The sequence below is a fragment of the Rhamphochromis sp. 'chilingali' genome (genome assembly GCF_963969265.1).
Source record: "Rhamphochromis sp. 'chilingali' genome assembly, chromosome: 5".
NCBI classification, from domain to species: Eukaryota; Metazoa; Chordata; class Actinopteri; order Cichliformes; family Cichlidae; genus Rhamphochromis; species Rhamphochromis sp. 'chilingali'.
In genome coordinates this window covers 37,897,171-37,921,261 of record NC_137932.1, presented here as the reverse complement: position 1 = coordinate 37,921,261, position 24,091 = coordinate 37,897,171, and the positions used below count along the sequence as shown (strand labels likewise).

Below are 24,091 nucleotides of genomic sequence, written 5' to 3'. Positions count from 1 at the left end.
GACGGTTACTAGGAAACGTATGATTGGTTTACTCGGTTACCGACACGCAGAGTAACCAATTAAATCAGACGTTTGCTATTCCATGGTTTCCGTGGCTCTCACGCAACCAATGTGTACGTCACGCACGTACACACTGCCGGGTTTGCTCAAGGTTGCTATGCTCCGTTGGCCAAGAGAAAAATAAAATACCCTCAGAGCAGGGGTAAACACGTTCAGCCGTCCTGACTACACTTGTATCACTTTTCAAGTTTCATATCTAAATTGTAAATGTTAGTGTTAGGACAGCTTCCCACCATGACATTATAATTAAATGTAAAGTCACATATCAATTTCGAACATTGTTTTTCATTTAAATTCCTACTTTAACTAAAAACTGTGAAAAGGGTAATATGTGCCCCCCCCCCCCCCAAACATTTCCCCCCAAAAACACGTGTCAAATTTTTTACTTTATTGAATAACACTGAAAATGCATTGACAAAAATTCTGCACAAAATATGTGCAATTCTAAAACTACATATCAAAACTACAGACTAAAAAACAAAAAAAAAATTATACAATTTCAGAAAATATACATTTCCCAGTCTATGCAAATATTTGTATCTCCATCAAAACCCGAAGTGCTGGCACGTGGATAAATAACACACTGCTGCTGAAACTCACTGAACTGCATTTATAAAAAAGACAAAAGGCAGTAAAATTCAGTTTAGTTGAATTTCAGGATCAGCATGTGGAATTTCCTTAACATGTAAATCAAGCATTTTCTGTTTTGTTTTTGTTTGGTTTTTTCCTTAAATGAGGTCAGATAACACAGGTGACCACTGGAGACACAAAAGGCTGACTGAACACCCCCTACATAGATGGCAGAAATAAGATTATAAAAAGATGAAAAGTACACTTTTAAACTTTAAGAAAAATACAATTTTCTAGACAAATACATTTACGTGTCAGGGACATCTAGAGAGCTTGATAGATGGGAGTTCTACATTAAACTCTTGGTTAAGCACTGCTTTTTCTTTGGACTTTAATAAAGTGAATCTTTTCAAAACAAGGGATATCCAAATCTATGCCAGAGGATAAAATTTCTTTAGTAATCTATCACGTTTGGCATCTGAATGTTTTATCAAATTCATAACAACTTTTACAAACTTAATATACAGCTAGAAACATTCCTGTATCAAAACATTCAGGGAACTAGTATAGCTAGAAAATCCAACATCTGATGACTAGGCTACTTGGCCTCAGACTCAAGTGCAGGAACACAAAACTGATCTGGGTCAGTTTGCTCTTGAATGTTGGATATCATCTATATCCAAGAGAAACAGTGAGATTTTAATAATGTAATCAAGCCAGGAAAAACTTTTTAAAATCTCAACTGCGTGATCAGAATTAAGACAAATTGCACCAAAATGAGGGCCAACCTCACAGCAAAGCAGAACAGACTGGATGATAATAAAATCCTTGAATAATTACAAAAAAAAAAAAAAAAAAAAAAAAATCTTCAAACAAGTTGGACAGAATGGCTTAACCACTTAACATCCTCTTTTAAAAGAGCTAAACACAGATATTTAGTTTAAAATGATACAATTTACATCATGGATAACATTAGCATTAGTTAATGAAATAGACTGAAGCACTTGGAATTTAAAAAAGAAAAAGAAAAAAAAAGTCGAGGTTGAAGGTATTAATGGAGTAACGGTACAGCCAGTTAAAGGGATTTTTAAATTTATCTTTTAACACCACATCATTGCAGATCCAAGGTGATGATATTATTGAAGTCCACAAATATTGCAGTTTTATAATCATAGAATATATTAAAAGAAACTGATTCTTTATTGCCTCTACTGAAAACGGCCCTTACAGTTTACGTCTCATTTCCTCGAGGGCTGAGTAAGTAGCACCAATGATCACCGCCCGTTGCTGTACCCTGGGAAAAACTGATTTAGAATGTCTTGCAGGGATTTGTTGACCGACATGGAGTAGTTCTTGCCCAGGTCGTGCCTGCAGGCCGGGCAGGTGTACACCTCTGCTTTGAAGGACCGCTGAAGGCATTCCTGAAGGAAAAAAAGTAGAACAAGTTCTTGTTAAACAATAGCAGGTTTTGTTAAATAACAATTTGTGATGCATTTATCAGAGGTGTTAGTAGATCAAAAAGATACTCTAAGCACCAAAGCAATCAATGCTATCACTGCAATACAATAAGTTTTCACAACATCACTCATTAAAAACATCCATATAGAGCCTTTCAACATTCTCAGCAAACCCCATTATAATACCTCGCTCCATACGGCAAACAGCTACACCTCCAGCCAGTCTGCCAAATTTCTAATGTTCAAAGACGACACCACCCTAATCAGGCTCTGATGAAGAGGAGTCTGACAATCTAGTGACCTGGTGCAGAGAAAACAACCAGGAGCTCAAAGTAACTGTGGCAATAACAGGACTTCAGGAAGAATCCAGCCCATCATCATGCATCGCTGCCAGTGGACACTTTCCTATTCTGGGAACAATTATCTCTCAGGACCTAAACACACAACCTAATCAGCTCCCTTATCAGGAAAGCAGCAGAGGATGTACCTCCTGTAGCAGCTGAAGAAATTCAACCTGCAATGGTGCTACAGGAGGTACCATTAGTGAATGAATCCATAAAATATCACAACTAGGTGCAACAAAACTTTGTGAACTCCATTACTAATAAATGCTTTGCATTCTGCTTTATTTGACAACATTATTCTGTTAAGTAGCTTACTACGTGACAACTATGAGGAATACAAAAGTTAATATGTAAAGGTTTAAAGCTAAAGTAACAAGAGCACCCCTGAAAGGCAAGGGCTAACATACTTCAGTCAGTCTGTTTTTTTCCCCCCCATTACAAGGTGATGATGTCGGCCTGTTATGGAGTCACGGATATCGTTGGGCATCAAATTGCAAAAATAAAGTGTGTAGTAAAGCAGTTGATATATTACTCTACATGATTTCTTGGAATTTTTTCCAAGGTCAACTTTGACCTTGGACACTAACAAAGGTTAAGGTCAAATGATTAACCAACCTAGTTACTCATGTCTCCTAATGGCCTAGTATATTGTTGTGAAGCTTGAAGATTTTGTATTACTGTGATAGAAAATTGAGATGAATAAAGTGTTTACTGATTTTCACATTTAAAAATGACCTTGACCCAATTTCTAGCAAAAATAAACCAGTTTTAGCTGTTACTGGTATCTACTATCACACAAAATTTAAACATGATCTCTACAACATACTACAGAATAAATATTACCAAGTGGTAAATTTATTAGAGCAACAACTCTAGATTCGGGACATAGTTTCTTACCCTGCAGACATTGTGTTGGCACTCTGTGGTGACGGGCTGATAGACCACTTCTTGGCAGCAAATGCAGAGGAAAACTTCTTCAACTTTGTTCAAGAATTTCTGCAGAAAAAATAAAAATTAGATCAGTTTTATAGACAGTTTCAGTGGTTTTTGTTTTACGGAGGAACACAGGCTTCTTATTTCAAGTTGCATTTACTATGCACATAAGTTTGAAATTTGCAAGTGATTACACTTGCAAAAGCACAGTGTGGTTTTAAAATGTTGCACTAAGAGGTTCCACCCAGCAGCCAACTGTCACACAAACCAATAATATTGGTAAAGTGAATGGTTTTTATAAAGCACTTTTCTACTTTGAGCATCAAAGCACATTCACCCATTCATACAAGCACTTTCCCAAATAGTAAATTCAGTAAATGTTTACAAAAAAACAACAACGACAACAAAACACTATTAAAACATTGTGGTAATTTGAACAAATGTACAGATATTCTTACCGGTCCAAGTGACAGTGACTCCATGGCTTCATCCCACAGCTTCTTGTTTAGCTTGTCATTTTTGATGAGTGCCTTTTGCTCCTGGGACAGCTTGTACATCTCTACCTTGACTTTCTTAGGAGTTTTGGCTGGTGGGGTCTTTGAGGATTCTAAGAGAAACAAAGACATTTTCCATTAATAAGCAGCTTCTAGGATGCAATTTTAGTTAAGCTGCTACATAAAAACAATGTCAAATACATGAGCAATATCATGTTTTTTACATTTTCCAAAAACAAAGCACAGTTATGATATTAGCAACTTCCACATAGACAAACAACATACCGCTGCCCTGAGATTTTCTCTTCCTTTTAGCCTTGCTGGGTGTCGCCTCCTCTTCCACTTCATTTTTGTTCTCTTTCTCTTTCTGATAGCCTGCAGGATACTGGAACAATAAAAGTAGTTTAGTTTACACTACAACAATATGTAACAGTCAGCAGGTAATTAATGAATTGAAAACATCTAAGATGTAATGCATTTATTTACAAGGCTACATTAAGTGTATTACATTAAACTTAATATTTTTAGTAATGCAGAAGCTCATTTTCTCAACAAAATACAGAAGAACACAATGTTTATTTTATCCAGCACCAGGACTAAAAAATATCCACCATTGCTGAAAAGAAACAAACAAAAAGTAAAGAAATTTAAAAAAAAAAAAAAAAAAAAAAAAAAAAAAATTGTATGGACAATATAATCTAATGATCTCTACCTGCATGGTGAGACCCAGTTTCTTGATACGTTCCTTGCCTTCTCTGGTCCATGGTGCTGGTTCGTCATCATCACGCTTTAGCAGGTACCGCCAGACCAAGAAGCCTGATTTTCCTTTGTCTGGCCAGTACTTCACCACCTAAAGTAAGACAAAGATCTCAAGTAAAACTAAAATAGTTGCAATATTGTGAAATCACTGCAGATTTTTTTACCAAAGGCAAAAAAGAAATTCTAGTTTTCCTTCATACCTTATATATTCCATCGTATCTGTTCCCTTCCTCGGGGCAGTATTTACTGTGCTTGCGTCCCTTGCAGCTGCGTACTACTCTAACTGGTTTGCCTGCCTTCCAGTTTTTGGCTTCTGCTCCATTTTTGTCATTCACAGGGATGTTGCAGTTGAGAGCCAGCGCCCTGATGAGGCCCAAAAACAGATGATTTACATATGCAAAGGAAGATCTAAGCAGACAAATTGAAAATTAACACCAGTAAGTTTTTATAGCCTTGTCATACCGGTTCATGTGTGTAAGTGTCTGATCGCATGATTGCTCCGCAGTCCTCTTGTTTCCAGACAGATCTCGCCCACCAGAGCCAGTGTAGGTGAACTCATTACCATCATCCTATAGTTTAAGAAGCACCAAAGATATTAAAAACACTAAACTTCACAAAGTTTCTCATCAGGCTATTGCATAAAATAAATAGTGTTTTCAAATATAACTGCTAACACTTGAAAAGCAGTATTATTTGACACCATTTTGATCAAAACAACAAACAGCAAGCTCCCCCCCCCCCCCAGTAACATGTTCTCACTACTTTGCTTTTCTTTATAGAACATACAAAAACATACCACATCATCCTCATAGCCTCCTGCCAGGACCAGAGAATAGGCACCATCATTGCTCCTGCCATGAATTCCAGCTACATGAGGCCTATGAACACCAGATTCACTGACCTAAGGGTGGGAAATTAAACAGTTATTATTATTATACCATTATTATTCCAAGGTACAGGAATAAGTCATCACAAACGATGATAAGCCATGAAGTGAGGAAGGAAAAGAAAACAAACAAAAAAAACAAAACAGACCTGGACTCTGAACTTCCATAGGGAACCGACAGGAATGCCAGGGATTGGGCCGTAGTGATTGGATGGAACAATGGTGCACTGTTTGGTTCGACCGACACAGGCCATACCCTAAAATAGGAGATAAGGCAAATCATTTATGATGTGTAATTGTCATTCCCATAATGAGGAAAAAAAAAAGCTGATAAGTTTAAGATTCATATTGTGTTAGCACTCACCTTGCCCCAGTCCCTTTGGCTCGAGGAGCTAGCAGAAGCCATCTTAGCTTTCTTCTTGCTCTCCTTCAGCTTCTCTCCAGCCAGCACAACCTCACTGACATCATTACGACAACCTGGGCAATACCTGCGAAATGTAAAGTAAAAGGTAAACCCGAGCCTGACACACTGATGATAATTTTTTAAGTCTTCCATTCTAACATTTGATGATTTTGTGGCTCTGTTCAATTTTAAATGAATGCTGGATTTCTGAATCTACCTACCAGTCCTCATCCTCAGGGATGGTGGTGAGTGGAGGATTCAAACAGTAGGTGTGATAGGCCATGTCGCATTCATCGCACAGCAGCTGTTTGTCAGGATCCTGCTTGATGCCGCAGATGTGGCAGTTACACCAGCGACAGTTCTTTTTGGGATCATCTTTACAGTGCTTGCACTCAGGTCCATTTGATCCTGAAGATTGCATTCATTTTGATTATGCATTTCATTCTGCAACATTCCTTAGTGAAAGGTTAAGTTCAGATTTCTAGATTATGACTACTGCTACACATCTTTGCAATTTTAAATGCAGTTTTTAAACCCACTTTTTAGTGGACTCTCAGATCCAGCAGGGGCGTCACCCAACGAGCCAGGCTCCTCAATTTTGTAGATTTCAGTGACGAACATGATGCGGCAGTCATTAAGAGAGTCACCAGCATCACTACATTTTAAACAAAAAACATAAAGGAGCCTGTTAGAATAGTCAAACAACATAATCTAACTTCCTCCTGCTTTCCATGTTGTCCAAGCTTAAACAGAAGGTAAAAGAAATGACAAACATGAGGATAACAGGAAGCTTCCGATGCATGTACAAAAAGGTTAGTTATATTTTAGGTCGTCATCAACACAAAACTAAACCCGTTTGATATCAGATACAATAATCAGACGTAATGTTAATGAAAGCCATTTATCCTCCAAACGACCATACACACAGTTGGTTAAACTGTCAAAAATTGTTTCAGTGGCATCCACTGATACCACAGCAGGAAATTAGCTTCTACACACCTGCTGCTGCGGCATTCAAAAACCAAACTATGAGATACTGTTACAACAGACCTTAAAGAAAATGTTTATCATCTACCACAGCCAGTGAAATGTTCTTATATGTGACAAGTCGTAACAGATGCTACAAAGCACAACAACTCCAACTTGTATGCAACGATAGCCTTACCCAAGGATAATCTTAGCATAGATCTCTCGCTGGGTGCGCGTCTCCCGCTTCCTCTGGATCTCAGCATCATACCAGTAGCCACGTTCCTTGGGCTCATCTGGGTTGTAGTTAAGCATGACAACCATTCCTGGCTCCAGCTGGTGCCACTGGTACACAGTACGAGCACGTGGCCGAACGTCCTTTGCCAGCAGCTGAATCACACCATTCTCTGCATAGCTGTGAAAGTAAAAACGATGAATGATTTTGCAATTCAAAGACAAGCAGTGCTGCAGCATGGCCAAAACATAAAAAACACGTCTGAATAGTAAGGACCAGTAGTCATTGCAGCAGGTTTGAACCAATACACCATTCACATGAATGTTCCCTCCAACACTAATGTGCTTGCCATCTAATAAACAAGAGCACCTTTCAATGAGGGCACATATCAACAGAGCAATGCCTTCCCTTTATATATATTGTACTTATTTAACAAATGGGAAAACCTGTTTCATTGTACAGTCTCACTGAGCAAAATGAGAACTTACAGTTCAGAGTCCGTAAAAATTTTTTTTAAAAAACATTCTTCAATGTAACAACTGCATTGCTCGCAGTATCAAATTTAAACAGGACCATCAGTTTTCATCTCCAGTGTGTTTGAGAAGAGCTTTTAAAGTAGCTTACATCGTGTCAATGTATTTGTTAGGATATTTAGCTGCATCTTCTTAGATCTTTCAATTAACATTTTCACTGCTGCAACAAGTTGGTTTGTAGAATTACAACACCTGACCCACTAAAACCAAAATCAGAGCTCAAACTGCTGAATGATGACCATTAGTACAGAAACTCTGCTCTGTGCTGCTACATGACAAATACTGCGTTGATACAGTGATGTGATGGGGGGAAAGAAAAAAAAAAATTAGTCATTAGTACGAAAAATGATTCTTACTCTTCATATTTGACATGGTACAGTATATCCTCAGCTGGCTCTGCCTCTGCAGCCTCTTCTTTGGGCGTCTTTGTAGTCTTGGTAACGTTTACAATCTGGGCCTCAAACCATGCTCCCATGTTCAAGTCTCTTGCATCCACCAGCTCATTGATCTACACACACACACACACACACACACACACACACACACCAAGAGTTAGCAAACTTTTGACACTTTAAAACTGCAGTCACTTTTTCAGAATAATTCATAAAATGTCTTTTGACTATTCCCCACCCAAAAATAGTTTAAGTTCACTACAAAGTGGCTCATTTGATGTCTTGTAAAAATGAAACCTTTGCACGCTGCCCTTTTTGAAGCTTGGACAACAGAACTCATTCCATCCACTCCATGCACATGTCATCCAAACTGCCTACTTTTGTAGACAATTTGGAAGACCATCACAATCACATCAGAGGGAAAGTGAAGACAGCAAATCCTAAACTGCATCCAGAAGTCTCTTACTGATAAGATAAAGTAAAATATAATATTGCATAAATGCACAGAATGCATATAAAAAAAAAAAAAAAAGATTTTATTTATATATATATATATATATATATATATATATATATATATATATATATATATATATATATATATATATATATATATATATATATATATATATATATATATATATATATTTTTTAAACAAACATCTGGAGTAGTCATTGCTTACACAACTTTTTCGGGCTACATATTCCCAATTTATCTTATCCAATTTCTCTTTGCATTGTGTTTTGAGTTTGTTTTTTCTTAATCCCTATCACTTTTTTTTTTAAGATTGTAGCCAGAAACATCAACATCACAGTGGTAGCAGTTCTACATTGTATCGCCACCCTACCACAGCTGGCTTAAACAGGAAGTAATACACATCACATTCAATGTGACCACAGTCTTTAGCGCATACCTTGTAAAGTCCAAATCCAGGGTCGATGAGTTCTGGGGCGTTTGTCTGTGCAGAGGTTCCCGCCGTCTGACCTTCTGTCTCGCCATGAGTCGAACTCTTGTCACACTCGCTCTGGGTTGAGCCGCAGCCAGAATCAGAGTCTGAGAGCTCTGCCTCTTTGTCCTTGCTCTTGACGACATCAACAGGGGGCAACTGCTGCCTAACAAGCAGCTGCACTATATCATTTAGGCCTACATTGTAATCAAATATAGTATGGCCATCTTCCATCTGATATAAACAGGAAAAAAAAAAATTGTAGATATCATTTATAGCATTTTACATTTTGTCTGTGACTAAATGCTAAAGCAGGGCTGACAATTGAGCTACAACCATCACTGAGATCATTTCAGCTACTGCACTAAAATGTAATAAAGTCATTTATTAACACCAACCATGCTGGCTCACCTGCTTGCCCCGGTAGAAGAGTCTCTGTCTCTCTGGCTCCACCTTGAAGATCTCCATGATTTTGAGACGCAGCTCGTCCACCTTGGTGAGTTTGGACAGGGAATCCACCCGATGGGTTTCCTTCCCATCCATTGTGCGGACTTGAATCCACATTGCAGCTGCCCTGTGTCAACAATCAAACACCACTCCCATTATAGCTAGTTATTTTCAATAGCACACTAATAACAAGTCTTTCCTGAAAGATTTCATTTCATCTTTTAATCCAGCAGTAGTACACACTCTGTCATAGTACAAATAGAAATGTGAGAGGAGTGCCATGCTCGTTTTTTCTGCAGTGAAGTTTAAATGAAAAACCAAAACATATCTGCTAATCATTTGTATTTAAATGCATTTCATAGTGAATAGTACTACATGGTACATATTTGAGCTTTATCTAGAAAGATCTGAAGGTGTGAACCAAACTTTCGGTTTCACCATTCACTGGAGAAAAAAAAATTATGACAGTCATTTTCTCTGCTAGCTGCATTCATTAATAAAGAATGTGTTTGCTCTAAACCAAATTGTTGATATGTGCATTTGTATAACATATCAGAAGACAGACAATTATCATCAACTTGAGCTTTATTCAGACAACAGCCAGACTGATATCAGCATATAACAGATATATTATATCAAGAAATATGTTATAAGATAAGGAACCAAAAATATGATTGGGCTCATTTTTGGAATCAACGCAACTACTTCGTTTATCCAGCAGAGAGCGCCCAGAGACTATTTACATTGATCACAACTGTCTGCAGCACATGTAGCAGAATACAAACAGTGGAGCAGATGGTGCTGTTAAATTTGGCATTTTCTACATAGTAAGGACCTTATTCATTTGCTAAATACATTGCTGTAAAGTTAAACAATAACCCCACCATTTCCCCTTTTAAATATAACTATCTCTGTATTTATATATGTGTGTGTATATATATATATAAAATTCTGTAACCTCTGTCGGTGCTGTGCTTTTGGAAACCGAATTTCCCAGAGGAACCCACCCGAGGGATTAATAAAGTTTTATCTTATCTTATCATGTTCTGTGCATATATGGAAATTACCATTCAGTATTTCCTTATCAGGACCATTGCCCCCTAAAATAAATAAATACGCGCACACATATATATATATATATATATATATATATATATATATATATATATATATATATACACACACATATACATATATATATACATATATATATATATATACATATATACATATATATATATATATATATATATATACATATATATATATATATATATATATATATATATATATATGCAGTATCACTTGTGCTTTAGATTACGCAAGTCATATAAAAATTTGTTTCATAATTATTTCTAAATATTAATTGATTTTCTTACTGTATGTTACGTTTTTGTTTGCTTTCGCATTGCTGAATATTTTTTTTCACGAGTTTATATGATAATCAAATTCTCATCTAACTGAGAAAGTTGCAGTGATTCAGAATTTGCATCGTAAAAAGCTCTGCGTGGAAGATTGTCAAAACACTACATCTGCAAAATCCATCCCTAGGATTGGCTGTTTTTGTTTAGTGATCACAACAAGTTAAGACGAAACGGTCTCCAGCAGCAGAAATATGACCGTCTCCCCTCCCTACTCAGTGCATTGTACTGCTGTCAGCACTGTCACTTCAACAGAATATGAGAAAAGGGAGGGAACGGGCTGATTTAAATACAGTGCGGGAAACTAAGCTGTAGGCCACTCCCAGTTCTTTTAAAAGCACATCCGGACGCGAGGGAGCGCTAGCCAACAATGTGCCTTCGCTCCCTGACAATGAAACATACCTAAATACCAACTCGCATGTACTTTTAAACCGATTATTATAATACTACAGTGGCTTTTTATCCGCATATGTCGTCCTTTGTTGTTACAAAACAGCAAGGGGCCAGCTAAGCGGGGGTTGCGCGTTTACTTCAGCGCTCTCAGCTGAGATCCTGTTCGCTCTGCTGGCTCGAAATAAACCAGCCGCAGTCAACAAAACATAAGTCAAAACCTCGAAAACAAACTACTTGTTCCCATCCAAGGGGTACCATTTTGCCTGCGCAAATTAATACGTTTAAACGATGCTGACGAAAATGAGATTCACGTCACGCCACACCAATCCAGCCACACAGGAAAATAAACAGCCCGACGTTAGCTTATTTGTTTTTCTTAAAGAGAAGCAGTGAAGTTGCAAAGCTAACTCGGTTTACACATTTTTTGCAGATTATGTGGACGTTCCGAAGGATAACAAGTTAAAAGTTCACAAGTTCATCGCCCACCCATATCAGTGCTTAAAGCAAACCACGTTACAATTTATTTTGCAGAGCTTTTAAATACTATATTAGCAAAAGGAAGCCAGAGTACAGTCAATAGCTCTAATACTGTCCCGAAGATTATCAGATTTGACTAATTTTGACGTTTACACTTGACTGGTTGAGTAACTTGGTGCAATAAGCCAAAAAGAAAGGAGGTAGGACTTTGCCAAGTTAGCTAACCTCAGTTTGCTAGCAACTGGGTGACTAAATCAATGAGAACAATTTTTAAAAAGTAATTAAAAAACGCTGAAATTCACTTTACCTGTTTGTCCGTCCAAGCAAAAACAAGAAATTTACTTTTGAGGGAAAACGTGCACGTTTTCCCCAATTAACTCCTTAGAAGGGATGGCACGACCAATTCTATGCCTTGGTGGAGATTGATCAATGAGTTATTCTTCAAGACTTTGATATCCCGCCTGCTCTCGCACTTCAGGTTCACCATTGGCTACTTTCCTCTAACCACATCGTGTCCATTGGGTAACAGAGCTGTCAATCTGGAATGTGACTGGATCTTATCATCAGCGCGCGAAACGACAATCTCGTGAGTACAACTGCCCTCCGAGTATTTATCGCGAGATTATTCGGCGCCATGTAAAACCGGTATCCCGGAGAGACAGATGGTGCTTCTGGTAAACAACTTCACTGATAGAGCTTTTTGATTGTGTCTGAACTATCACGGCTTCGTATTTGTGTTTAGAAATAGTTTCCAGTCTTCAAACTAATCAACTAAATGCATTGAACCTTTTGGTGGACTTTAATAAGCAGACCACCCGTTAGACTCCTATGATTCAGCTTAATTAATGATGTGCAATTAAGATACCTCCCCCTCATTTTGGCGGGAGCCGAAAGTTAATGAGACCAACTCAGTTAAAGCGCCTGAAAGCATGGAAAATGACAAGTGTATGTGGGAGGAATATGTGCTTTTGCGCACACTTGGGGCATGCTGTTTGTTTGCCTTTGAACTTGACACGTAAATAGCCTCCACTGTGCAATAAACTCCGTCCTAAAGCGCGGTTTATGTTTGTTCAGTATGGAGTAATGCGTTTGAGGTCACCTTCTGACCAACTGATCTGTGTATATGGCCATGACGTCAATCTTTAATAGTCAATTAAAAGTATTTATTTTAATGTTTCAAGATTATTTATTTTTCCTAGTTCCCGTTAAGGCACGATTTATTGTCTAACCCAAATCTCTTTTAATCACTTTAAATAAATGAGATGGAAAAAAATGCAGTGCTGACAAATATCTTTATTACCACATATTAGATATTTCTATTAAAAAAAAAAAAGCACTATGTGCAGGTTGCAAAATAAACTACAATACATGTGAAATATAAATAAATTCCAGTCAGTAGCGGGCATAATTATTTCTGTCCATCAAGTTTCTTCTACTTAACGAGTTCAGGGTTGTAGGGGGATGAGGCTATCACAAGGCAGAGGCTGGGTACATCCTGGACAGGCTGCCAGTCTGACACAGAGTCTTACATTTATATATACAGACAATTTAGAATCATAAAGCCCAACCCACGCGTTTTTGGACTGTGGGAGGAAACCAGAGTACTTGGTGAGAACCTACGCAGCCGCAGTCAAACTTCATACAGAGAAGGGCCCACTATGCTAGGGGAAAGGGGGGGAGGGGGGATTTTTTTTAAAAAACAAAGGGTGGTAAGTGAAGCAAGCCATAAGGAAAACACAATACAACCAGCAGAACAAGTAAATAACACGAGCAAAGCAACTGAAACTATACATGGAAAAAAAAACAGAAAGCAGAAGTTAACACAACTGGAACCAGTTCCTCCTTTGAATGTGATAAAAACAAGAAAATTGACTACTTTGAAGATTCTTTATTTTGACAGATGTTTTAAAAATCTAAGATGCGTTGCCACAAGACCCAGAAATGTGAAAAGTGTTAGATATACACCAGCATACAAAGCTGAATTTTTGGTGAAAGTTTTACTTGCACTTTGTGATAACGACAGTCAGTTAAAAGCCAACTGCTCTAAAAGAAGCAGATAAAATCTTGCATTTAAGAGGTCAGAATGTTACCCTACTTACTACCCTAGTTCTTGAATTGTACTGTAGTCACAGGTGTTTTAAACTTTCTCTTATAGCTCATTTCTGTTCTGCATTTGCACCCATTCCCTCTTCAGCAACATTGCGCTGCCACCAGTTGCTGGTTTCAGTGGGATGTTGCACTGCTATAGCAACCACTATTGACACAGTTTGAGAATCTATGGAATGGATCAGTATGATTACAGGGAGGAAAAATCTTTTTTTTTTAAATAATATTTTAAAATAATGTCAACAAACTTTTCTACCCTTTTTAAATCAAATTTAGTCTATATACCTACAGTGGTGTCAAAAGTGTTTCCCCCCTTCCTGATTTAATATTTTTTGTCATGTTTCAGATCTTGAAACATTTAAATATTAGACAAAGATAACATGAGTAAACACAAAATGCAGTTTCTAAAAGAAGGTGTTTATTATTAGGGAGCGAAACCAAATCTACATGGGCCTGTGTGAAAAAGTTATTGTCCCCTAAACCTAGTAACTGGTTGGGCCACCCTTAGTAGCAACAACTGCATCAAGTGTTTGCAGTAATTGGCAATGAGATTTTTACAGTGCTATAGAAGGATTTTGGCCCACTAATCTTTGCGAAATTGTTGTAATTCAACCATACTGGAGCAGGAACTGCCTTTTTAAGGTCGTGCCACAGCATCTCAATCAGATTCAAGTCAGGACTTTGCCTAGGCCACTCCAAAGCCATATAGAGGTGGACTTGCTGGTGCATTTTGGATAATTGTCCTGCTTCAGAACCCAAGTGCGCTTAGGCTTGAGGTCACAAAAAGATGGCTGGACATTCTGCTTCAGGATGATTTAGTAGATGGCAGAATTCTTGGTTTCATTTATCACAGCAAATCTTCCAGACCCTGAGGCAGCAAAAAGGCCTAAAACCATATTTTACTGTTGCTATGATATTCCTTTTCATAAATGCGGTGTTGCTTTTAGACAGATGTAATGGGACACAGACCTTCCAAAATCTTTAACTTTTGCCTCATCAGTCCACAGAGTATTTTCCCAAAAGTCTTGGGGATCATCGAGATATTTTCTGGCAAAAGTTCCTTTTGCTCTGCAGAGGTATCTTCTTGGAACTTTGCCATGCAGGCCATGTTTGCCCAGTCTCTTTCTTATGGTGGAGTCATGAACTCTGACCATAACTTAGGTAAGCGAGGCCTGATGTTCTCTGGATGTTGTTCTGTGGTCTTTTGTCAACTCTTGGACGAGTCGTCACTCAATCCAACAGATGCGCTCTTGGGGTAAATTTGGTTGGCCACCCACTCCCACTAATGGCGATCCTATTTAAGTGATTTTCTGATTGAGAACAGGTGTGGCAATAATCAGGCCTGGGTTTGGCAGGAGAAATTGAACTCAGCTTTTCAAAGTTATGATACACCACACTTATTCCCCTGAATAATAAAAACCTTGATTTAGGAACTTCATTTTGTCTCTATTTGTGTTTAAATTTGATGATCTGAAATATTTAAGTGTGACAAACATGCTTCTAGAAAACTTTGTGAACCAGGTCATTAGATTAGTTTTAGAGTAAATATTATTCATGGTATTTGATCGGTTTTCATTGTAATGATTTCCATTTTACAAATGTTTAGTTCATTAAATAAACCCATGCTGAGCCACTTTTTGAAAATAATCACTTAAAAATCTTCAGAAGCTGTTTACTATATCACGTATGAGAAGCACAGAGAGACTACCACAGTGTCCCATGAAATGCAGGGCTTTTTTTCTTTTAGATTATTTGAGTGTCTTAGAATTTAATTTTAATAAACAAAATGAGCATTTTTTTAAAAAAAAACTTTTTTTCACTTCTTAATCGTTCATGAACATCTCTCTGTCTTCTGCACAGTCCCCACTCTTGGGAGAGGAAATGAAGGAATAATGTTTTTCCTTTTCCTCTAAAGTCCCCTTACAAAGGGTCTTCCCCTTACACTGGTGGTGCAGCTGCAACTCCCAGGAGTGAATGTGTATGACTCCATAAACACGTAGCAGAGTTCTTGTTGAAAAAGTCCATCCCAGTATTGTAAACGGTTGCACACTAAAAGGAAAAGCACTGAGGAACGGCCATTCAGTTGTATGGTGTCTCCGGTGCAGTGGATCCTGGACAAAGCTGCTTGGCCGGCACTGAGCAGCACTCAGAGCTCAGGGAGGATGATAGGAAGTGTACACGGCAAGCCAAGTCATCCAGGAAATCCTTTTGTAACTTTGCTATTGCTTGAGAAAGCACAACGGGCAGCGACTGCACACATTGAAGGATGGAGTCCAGTTTCTTTTCCAGAGCCACAATCCTACTGTCCAGCTCACCACTTCGATGCTGCAGCTCTGATACCAGATCGTACATCATGTTCTGAGTCTGAAATCATCACCAACATGCTGAGGTCACTTTCAAGTATCAGGAGATAAGCAAGTCAGGGTTTCTCACTGTTTAGATTATTATAAAAGTCATAAAATGCAGAAAAGATAATGAAAAAGAGGCAAAATGTGGTTCATACTGGATAAAAATTACAATTCCTTGTGTCAAATTACTCTCAGCATCAGTCAGAGGGTAAAATTTCCTATTATATATTAGTAAAACTGAGGCAAATAAAAACGTTTGCACAAACCTTTGCAAGATCAGCAACTGTATTGGCCTGGTCAGTTAATTTCCTTTGCTCCATTTTCACTCGTCGCAGTCTAAAGTTGTAAACCAAAACTATAGTCACATTTGTGCTACAATAATATAAATGCAACATGCAGTAAATCCTAATTCACATAATCCAGAGCCACAAATTAAACTGTAACAGCATTTACTGAAACCCCTGATGGTGGCATAACGATACCTACTGGTGGATGGCTTGCAAGAATTTACGCTGATGGTGGCGTACTCTGGCATGGTCAATCTTCTTGACCAGCTTTGTGTTTTTGTAAATGAGCCATGTCTCTCTCAACACATTTGCTGCTGTGTTCTTGATCTGTGGAAGTATGTCAATGGAAAGGCAAAACAGAAATGTAGAGACATAAATGAAGCTTAAGTCAAACAGAAACTAAAATGAGCCTGAGTACTATAGGAAAGTCTTGAGCAATCCCTCATTTCTTTATGTTTTTCTGTGAAAACCTGCACGGAAATGCAGTGTTTAAAGAATAAACAGAGTTTGTACATTTCTAATGACCTGAAAAGTCAACATTTAGTATGACAATGCTAATTCTACAACAGAGATTAAACTGGCTTTAGGCAAACTTTCTCACATCTTCTTTGAGAATCTTTTAGAAATATTTCTCCAGGCCTCTTGACAGACTTTTAAACCTCTCCTTTAGATGTTGGCTGCTTTTTGTTATCATGATGATCCCACACTGTTTCAATAATGTTGAGGTCCAGGCTCTGAGGAGGCCAAAGTATGATATTGTTCCACTTCTATTGTTCACTTTTTTTTAGTGCATTTGTATTGTGTTTGGGATCATTGTCATGCTGAAAAATGAATCACATGCTTTCCAGATAGTATCAAAATCGGATGGTACTTTTCTGCCTTTCATAATTCAATCAGTTTTAACAAGACTGCTGGCTGAATTGCAGCCACAAGCCATGACAGAGCCTCAACTATGCTTAACAGATGGCTGTGGACACTCACTGTTGTATCTCTCTACTGACCTCTGCTGAATATATCGATGACACTTTAAATCAAAAATTTCAAATTTGGGTTAATCACTCCATAAAATCTGTTTCCACTGATTTTTAGTCCAGTTCTTGTTAAATTTGTTACACTTCAGTCTTTTCTCCTCATTTCTCTTCCTCAAGAAAGACTTCTACGGGTAGCTGCAATTAACCCCCTTTCTACTGAGATCATTTCTGAGGCTTCACTTAAAAGTAGATGATTAGATGATAGGCTAGATGAATATCACCTGAGCTCTTTCCTAGATTTTTGCCCTATTTCTTAAAGACATTGCTTTGAGATACATTTCATCTGTTAGTTTTGTTTTTTAGGCCTACCACTTGTTCTTTTGTTATCCCAAAAACTTAAGTTCACACTTCATACCATGCTAAGACATGACAAATTTTCAGTAATCGCCTTGTTGGGATTGTTGGGAATCACCTCGTTGGAGCAACTTTAAAAAAAATCTAATTGGAGGAAATTGAGGGTGGCTCAAGACTTTTGCGCAGTAGTGTATATGGTTAAAAAAGAGAAAGTGCTGTTACTTTTAAGACTGATCATGTAGTCTTAATATTAAAAATAAAGTCCAATCACTGCATGTGTAAGAACACACCTTTTTGTAGATTTGGGTATCCATCATAAAGTTGTGGACATGTTTCTCAGCTCTGGTGAGTTCTGATTTTCTTGCGACAACGGCCACGACTAAGGCTGTACAACCTGCTCCCTGATGAGAAGAAGAGAAGTGTTAGCATGACTGTGTTATTAGTTAGTAGTTAGCTAGTATAAAAACCACACCAATCATTCACGTAGGCCAGGATTTTAAAGGATTTTTAAACAGATATTTAATTGGGGTTATTCAGAAAAAAATCACTGTGAGTGATTTGCATATCTGCCTCTTCTCTACATGTGCACTGTGTTGGTATAAAACTCACCATAATTCCAGTTAACAGGCAAACCCCTTTTCCACAGTAGGTGTGAGGGACCATGTCCCCATAGCCGATGGACAGGAAGGTAATGGAGATGAGCCACATTGCTCCAAGGAAAGTGCTGGTTACTTCCTGTGCATCGTGATACCTATTTAAACATGACACCTGTCTGTAAAAGCAGTTTATGTTAAAGCTGGAGAGACTACCCTTGATTTAAGTTTCTTTCATTTTTATCCAGCATTTGTTTAACGCTGAAAATCTTCTTGATGATTTTTAAGTAACACATTTTAAAAAAAAACCAAAAACCTTTAAGATACCTTTCACAAACACGCACTGTCCACGCAGCAATGATCCAACAGGACACACTGAAGACTAGCAGCACTGTGCCAGGACAGATGGTCATTAGGGTCTTCATGACAAAACGAGTGTCAAAGTTGATCTTATTGAGTGCACCGATGCTGCGAGAGGAAGCGTCTGTGAACAGCTTGCTGTGCAGCAGCATGACCCGGCCAATCAGGTAGAGGCGAAGGAACATCGGCACAGAGAGGATGATGTCTACGTCGGCGTATGCCACCGATGCTGCATAGCTGAAGGCCAGTCGAGTCGTCCAGGTGAACACGTATTTCCCTGGGATTGGATGAATGGCACAGATGAGGAGCTCCAACACGATGAAGACAAGTCGCTCAAAAGTCATTGCTATCCTCCAATCGTCAGCCCCGTTGTCCACCATGAAGAGCTGTTGAAGAAAAGTAGCAACATTTCTAGACCGTGAATATGAAAGAATAATGAGTGATGAACTCGTTTTGTTGGGATTACAGTTTTTTGTTTTGTTTTCTTAATTTGGATAATTCTGACGAGATGAAAATGAATGTTTTATCTTCTGGTGTTTCTCAAAGAGACAATTTTAAATATATTTTTGGGGGTATTTTAACTTTTATCGTTATAGGATAGTGGAGAGAAGAGCTTGGATAAAGACACGTAGTAAATGGCCTCTGGGGAGATTTCAGGTATGTGGGTTGTCTGCTCAACCCCTTGAGCTAAACCAATGCTCCAATTCAGGGGGTTTTAAGACTAGTTTCCTTACTTCACGTGAATTATCTGATCCAAATGATAACGCAGCTCATGTTGGCAAAGTCATGGTTTGTTTCTTCATACCTGGATTTCCCTTGCATGGTACATCACAATGAGTCCCAGCAGAATAGCAGTAGAAATGCTGATCAGGCCTTTTAGAACATATGAATACATGGATTCCTGTAAATGGTAGAGACAATGACACAAAACTATTAAACTAATAAAAAGAAGACCATCTGTGAGTAAAACTGTTTAGGGGGCCCTCAAAGTCAAAACTTTTAATGGCACTATGTTGACGCCGCTTTCATTTGTTTGTTGAAACACATTTATTTGGAGACACTGGTGTTTCTGCTCTGAGTGTACCTTGGTGTAAAATCCCCTTGACAGCTCCGTCTCGATGACCATGACAATAATGCCAAACATCCCACAGACCAAGGCGTAGTCGCTCAGTTGTTTGCGCTTCCCAAACAGAGCTCTCCTCTGACCCAGCCTGTAGCTGATATCCTTGGTCTTCTTCGGTGGTGTGCTACCTTCCTCACCGTTGGTCTTACTGGAGTCTTCTCGGATGACTTTGGAAAAGGCGTCCTCCAGGATGGCACTGTGAAGAAGCTGGATTGGCTGCTGGCCTGAAGGAAGATCTGAAAAACTAGATCTCAAAGTGCCATGGCTGCTCAGGGGTCGGACTGCATCCCCGTTAAGTATGCCACTGCTTTGTAAGGCTTCGGGAGGCGGAGGAGTGTGTTTAGGAAGGGAGACTTTAGACCCCTGAGAGACTGTCTGCAAAATAAAATAAGACTGTCAACAACAAGCATGTAATATATCTGAAAGCATGTTACAGTGTATGGTTCAGTTAGAATTGGCATGGTATGGAAACACACAGGTTAGCTAAACCTACTTTTGATGGTTCCAATTTAAGTATGAAAACTAAACGTTTAAAGCAGCCGAATCAAAACATGCACCTGACTTTGTCGCTGTCTTGTTTTCTCATCCATTAAATCTTGAATCTCTAGGGAACTATACTGACTGATGGAGAAAGATGTGACACTTTTGTTGCCGACTGGTGTAGACGATCTTTTTATTTGGCTTGTCAGGGAGTCGTGAGGGAGGTGGTGGCACTTGAAGATGGTGGACGGATCTCCAGATGTTTGATCGCCTGCGATCAGGCAGTGGAACTCTTGCTTTCGCTGTTGCTGAACTAACAGCGGCTCTTTACCGAAAAGGTCTCTCCAGTTGACATCTGCACCAGCAGCAGGATGAGGCTGCTTTTGGAGTTTTTGTTTACACTCGACTGAGTCTAGAGGAATGTTGAACAAATTTGTTGCTTGGCTGCTGTCTTTCAGTTTATAATGATTGCAGGGCTGTTCTTTTCCACCTTCTTGGTTAGTGCACTGAGGCATGAAATGATCTTTGAGACGGTTTGTTGCAGGATTCAAAAGCTCACTTTGGTTTGTTTGCTGTGGTAAAACCTGGCAAGTAGTTGAAATGTGGCTGCTGGGAGAGAAAGGCTGAACATGTGGTGAACATAAAAGGCTTCTCTTAGCTGTTACCCTGGGAAGGCAGTCTTGGACCCTGTCCTGTTTTGACTGTGGCTGAAAACTAGAGGCAGCAGGACCGGGACATCTACATCTGTCATTGTGGTTTGGATGTCCCACACTGGTGCCTGCTCTTTCTGCTGAGGGCGACTCATCTCCTGCGTTGCCAACATGGCCACAAAGGAGCAGCCAGTCCTCATCGCTTAGCTGCGATAAGGTTAGGTTTCGAGTTTTGAGTGGTGACATCTGGGCTGAACCTCTTGGAGGGCCGAGTCCATTGCATGTTTCACGGGGTGAAGATGAGACACAGCACTGGCTTTTCTCCTGTGGGGTCAAAGGTGTCTCAACCGAGGTTCCTCTGTATGGATCATGCTTCCCCTCAGGGGTCTTTATGGGAGGGGATGGGCATCCTGAGGTACAATGCTCATGGCCACCTTCGTGGAAGACTTCACCTGTTGAGTCAAGGCGCCGCGTTGCATTGGTGGGTTTAACCAGAATCAGCCTCATGGCATCAATGCAGGGCTGAAATGACACCATACACTGATCATTTTTGAAATGTCACCAAGAAATGAAACAAAGATCCTGAAATATAACTGAAAACATTTACACTGATCACTTTGGTTTATTTATTTATTTTCCCCCACAAAGTTCAAGAAGTGGTGAAAAGACTCAACTGCAGAAGGAGTTCATACATTCAAACATTATTGATTATGCAGGAAGACAGATATGATGGATGTATGGGTGGATGGACAGATGAAGAGGGATATTTCAATGTGAACATGATTTGAATGTTGCAAGTGGTCAGACTTACTTATACAGTCATGTTAACTAATTACCCCCTTATTGCTTGCATAGCAATTGGAAAGTAAGTCACAGAAAGATGCTTTTAATCAAATCCAGTTAATTAACTCATCAGTAAGTGTGAGCACCTCTATAAAAGCAGATGTTTTGGCAGGTTGTTGGTCTGGAGTATTCAGGTGTGTGTTGACAGAACATTATAATCTACAGTCTTGTGCCAAAGGTCAGACTGCGCAATGCGCAGGCCTGATTTAGCATGTTAAATGTTACAGCAGAGGTGTCAAACATCGTGCTTGGGGGCTAGAATCAGCCTTGCAATGACTTCAATCTGGTCCACTGGATAGCTTTGGAAAATCAAAAATGTACGTTTTATAAATATAGGACAGTCTGGGTAGGGATGTACTAAAAATATTTTTGTAATTTTACAATTTAATCATGTAGGAAAACTGAGATGTACTGTTGAAAATGCACGTCTTTATCTTATATTAAACATGTCAGGGATAAGATGTGTAGTTAAACGTCTTTACACCAACAGAAAGTGAAAGTTTCTCTCATCCGGCCCACTTAAGATCAAAGTGGGCTGTATGTGGGCCTCAGTGTAAAATGAGTTTGACAGTTTCCCTGCGTTAGAGTGCACAATTAGAAAAAACTGAACAAGCGTAGCTTTTTTGAAAGTTTCAGTCTTTTGGACAGACGAGACCAAAGTAGACATGTTTAGCCATAATGTACGGCACCACAATTGGAGACAAACAAATACAGCATACCAACACAAACACCTCACACCAACTGTCAAACATGCTGGTGGAGGGGTGACAAACGGGACAAATTCTGTCTCACAGAAACAGCATCGTTCAGAGGACGGTGATCACAAGCACAGCAGCAAATCTACAAAAAATAAAAGAATCAAGATTTTGCAATGCACCGGTCAATATCCAGACCTCAACCCAACTGAAATGCTGTCAAGGGATCTTAAGAGAACACAGTGAAAACAAATGAAGGCAAACCTCAATGAAGTGACTCAACAATGTAAAGAATTATGGGTTTACAATTCCTCCACAGCGATGTGAGAGACTCATAAATGATTACTTCAAATTATTTCAGCTGAAGGTGGTTCTGCACTACAATCACGGAGAAATAACTAAAGCTGTCAAATTAATGTGGCAAGTTTCACATTGTATACAACTGAGTGGTTGTGAAAAATTACAGCATAGTAATAAGGTGTAAATAATCAATCCTGAAGTACCATAGGCTACTTAAGTAGATGAACTTTCCACAAAGAAATCGATACCGACTGACTCCAGAAATAAGATGTTTCACAACTCTTCTGTCATTTAGGAATCTTTAGCTTTAATGAGGCCATTTGTTCAGCATGAAAGGAAAAAAAGTTCATCAAAAATAAATCTTCAAATTCAGTCTAATAGATTTTTTTTTTAAACTTATTGCTTTTTAAAATAGTTATTCAAGGCAATCTGACACTAGATTAAAAAAAACATGTTCAGTCACAGGTTTGTGTTTTTTCTAAGGATCTGTCACAAGCAGATGTGAACCCCCGCTCATGTTTATTTACTGCGCATCAAAATCAGAAAGCCTCAGATAATAATACTGAGCAGACTCACACACTACATTACACTATAGCTATATAACTACAGATATAGATTCGGAGTTACATTAGTATCTTTAAGGGTTTGGTTTTCTCTTTTTTTCCTCCTTTTACAGGGTTGAATTTTAGTTGTAGAAGAAGTTAGACCATTTCAAATTTTTAAGGATATGATTTTGTTGATTAATTGAATAAAATCTAAATTCACAATACAAAAATGTGCATATCCATCCAGCCAACTATCCATCAACAGACTCAATCAAATGGTAGACCCTTAAATAAACCTCTGAATATATAATAAATAGTCACTTATAAACAAAAGGCATCTGCAGCAGCTTACCTTTACCTCCTTTATGACTTCAGCCAGTCATTTCCAGGAGAGCACTTAGTGCACAAGTGCTCCTTACCATCTTCTTCCATACGTTACTTTTTTTCCAGACTTGAAGAAGCAGGTTACAGACGGAAAGTGCTCCTGATTTGCAGAACACAAGTGTTAAGAAGAAAAGGAGCAGTCAGAGTGGGTGTTGGACACGGCTTCCCTCCTCCCGGTACAAACACTCGATAAAGGAGCTTTAGAGACGCTTTCCTTTGAAAGTAATGATTAGAATTCAACACGAAGAAAGGAAAGGGCAGCAGCAGCTGGCCTGGTAAAGGGTTGCCAAGCAAAGACACAGAGTGGGAGGGTGCAGCAACAGGTTAGAGAAAAA

The 24,091-nt window shown here is 38.8% G+C and overlaps 2 protein-coding genes across 2 annotated transcripts; both read right to left on the bottom strand.

The window, feature by feature from the left end:
- Window positions 1-433: 433 nt before the first annotated feature.
- Window positions 434-12,171, bottom strand: uhrf1 (ubiquitin-like with PHD and ring finger domains 1). Its single transcript, XM_080883753.1, has 17 exons — window positions 12,025-12,171; window positions 9,391-9,553; window positions 8,947-9,213; window positions 7,997-8,148; window positions 7,072-7,287; window positions 6,446-6,561; window positions 6,128-6,314; window positions 5,868-5,991; window positions 5,653-5,760; window positions 5,414-5,518; window positions 5,080-5,186; window positions 4,818-4,980; window positions 4,571-4,708; window positions 4,144-4,243; window positions 3,823-3,971; window positions 3,329-3,427; window positions 434-2,051 (listed from the first exon to the last, which is right to left on the bottom strand). Exons 2-17 carry the CDS (start codon window positions 9,541-9,543, stop codon window positions 1,905-1,907), a joined length of 2,331 nt encoding a protein of 776 aa, XP_080739879.1. The 5' UTR covers window positions 9,544-9,553; window positions 12,025-12,171; the 3' UTR covers window positions 434-1,904.
- Window positions 12,172-13,562: 1,391 nt separating this feature from the next.
- kcnn1b (potassium intermediate/small conductance calcium-activated channel, subfamily N, member 1b) lies at window positions 13,563-23,861 on the bottom strand. The gene is made up of 10 exons (XM_080882530.1): window positions 23,725-23,861; window positions 20,417-21,511; window positions 19,821-20,234; window positions 19,542-19,637; window positions 18,704-19,122; window positions 18,393-18,534; window positions 18,074-18,184; window positions 16,658-16,785; window positions 16,438-16,507; window positions 13,563-16,187 (listed from the first exon to the last, which is right to left on the bottom strand). The coding sequence occupies exons 2-10, from the start codon at window positions 21,494-21,496 to the stop codon at window positions 15,903-15,905; spliced, it is 2,745 nt and encodes a 914-aa protein (XP_080738656.1). The 5' UTR covers window positions 21,497-21,511; window positions 23,725-23,861; the 3' UTR covers window positions 13,563-15,902.
- Between the last annotated feature and the right edge of the window lie 230 nt (window positions 23,862-24,091).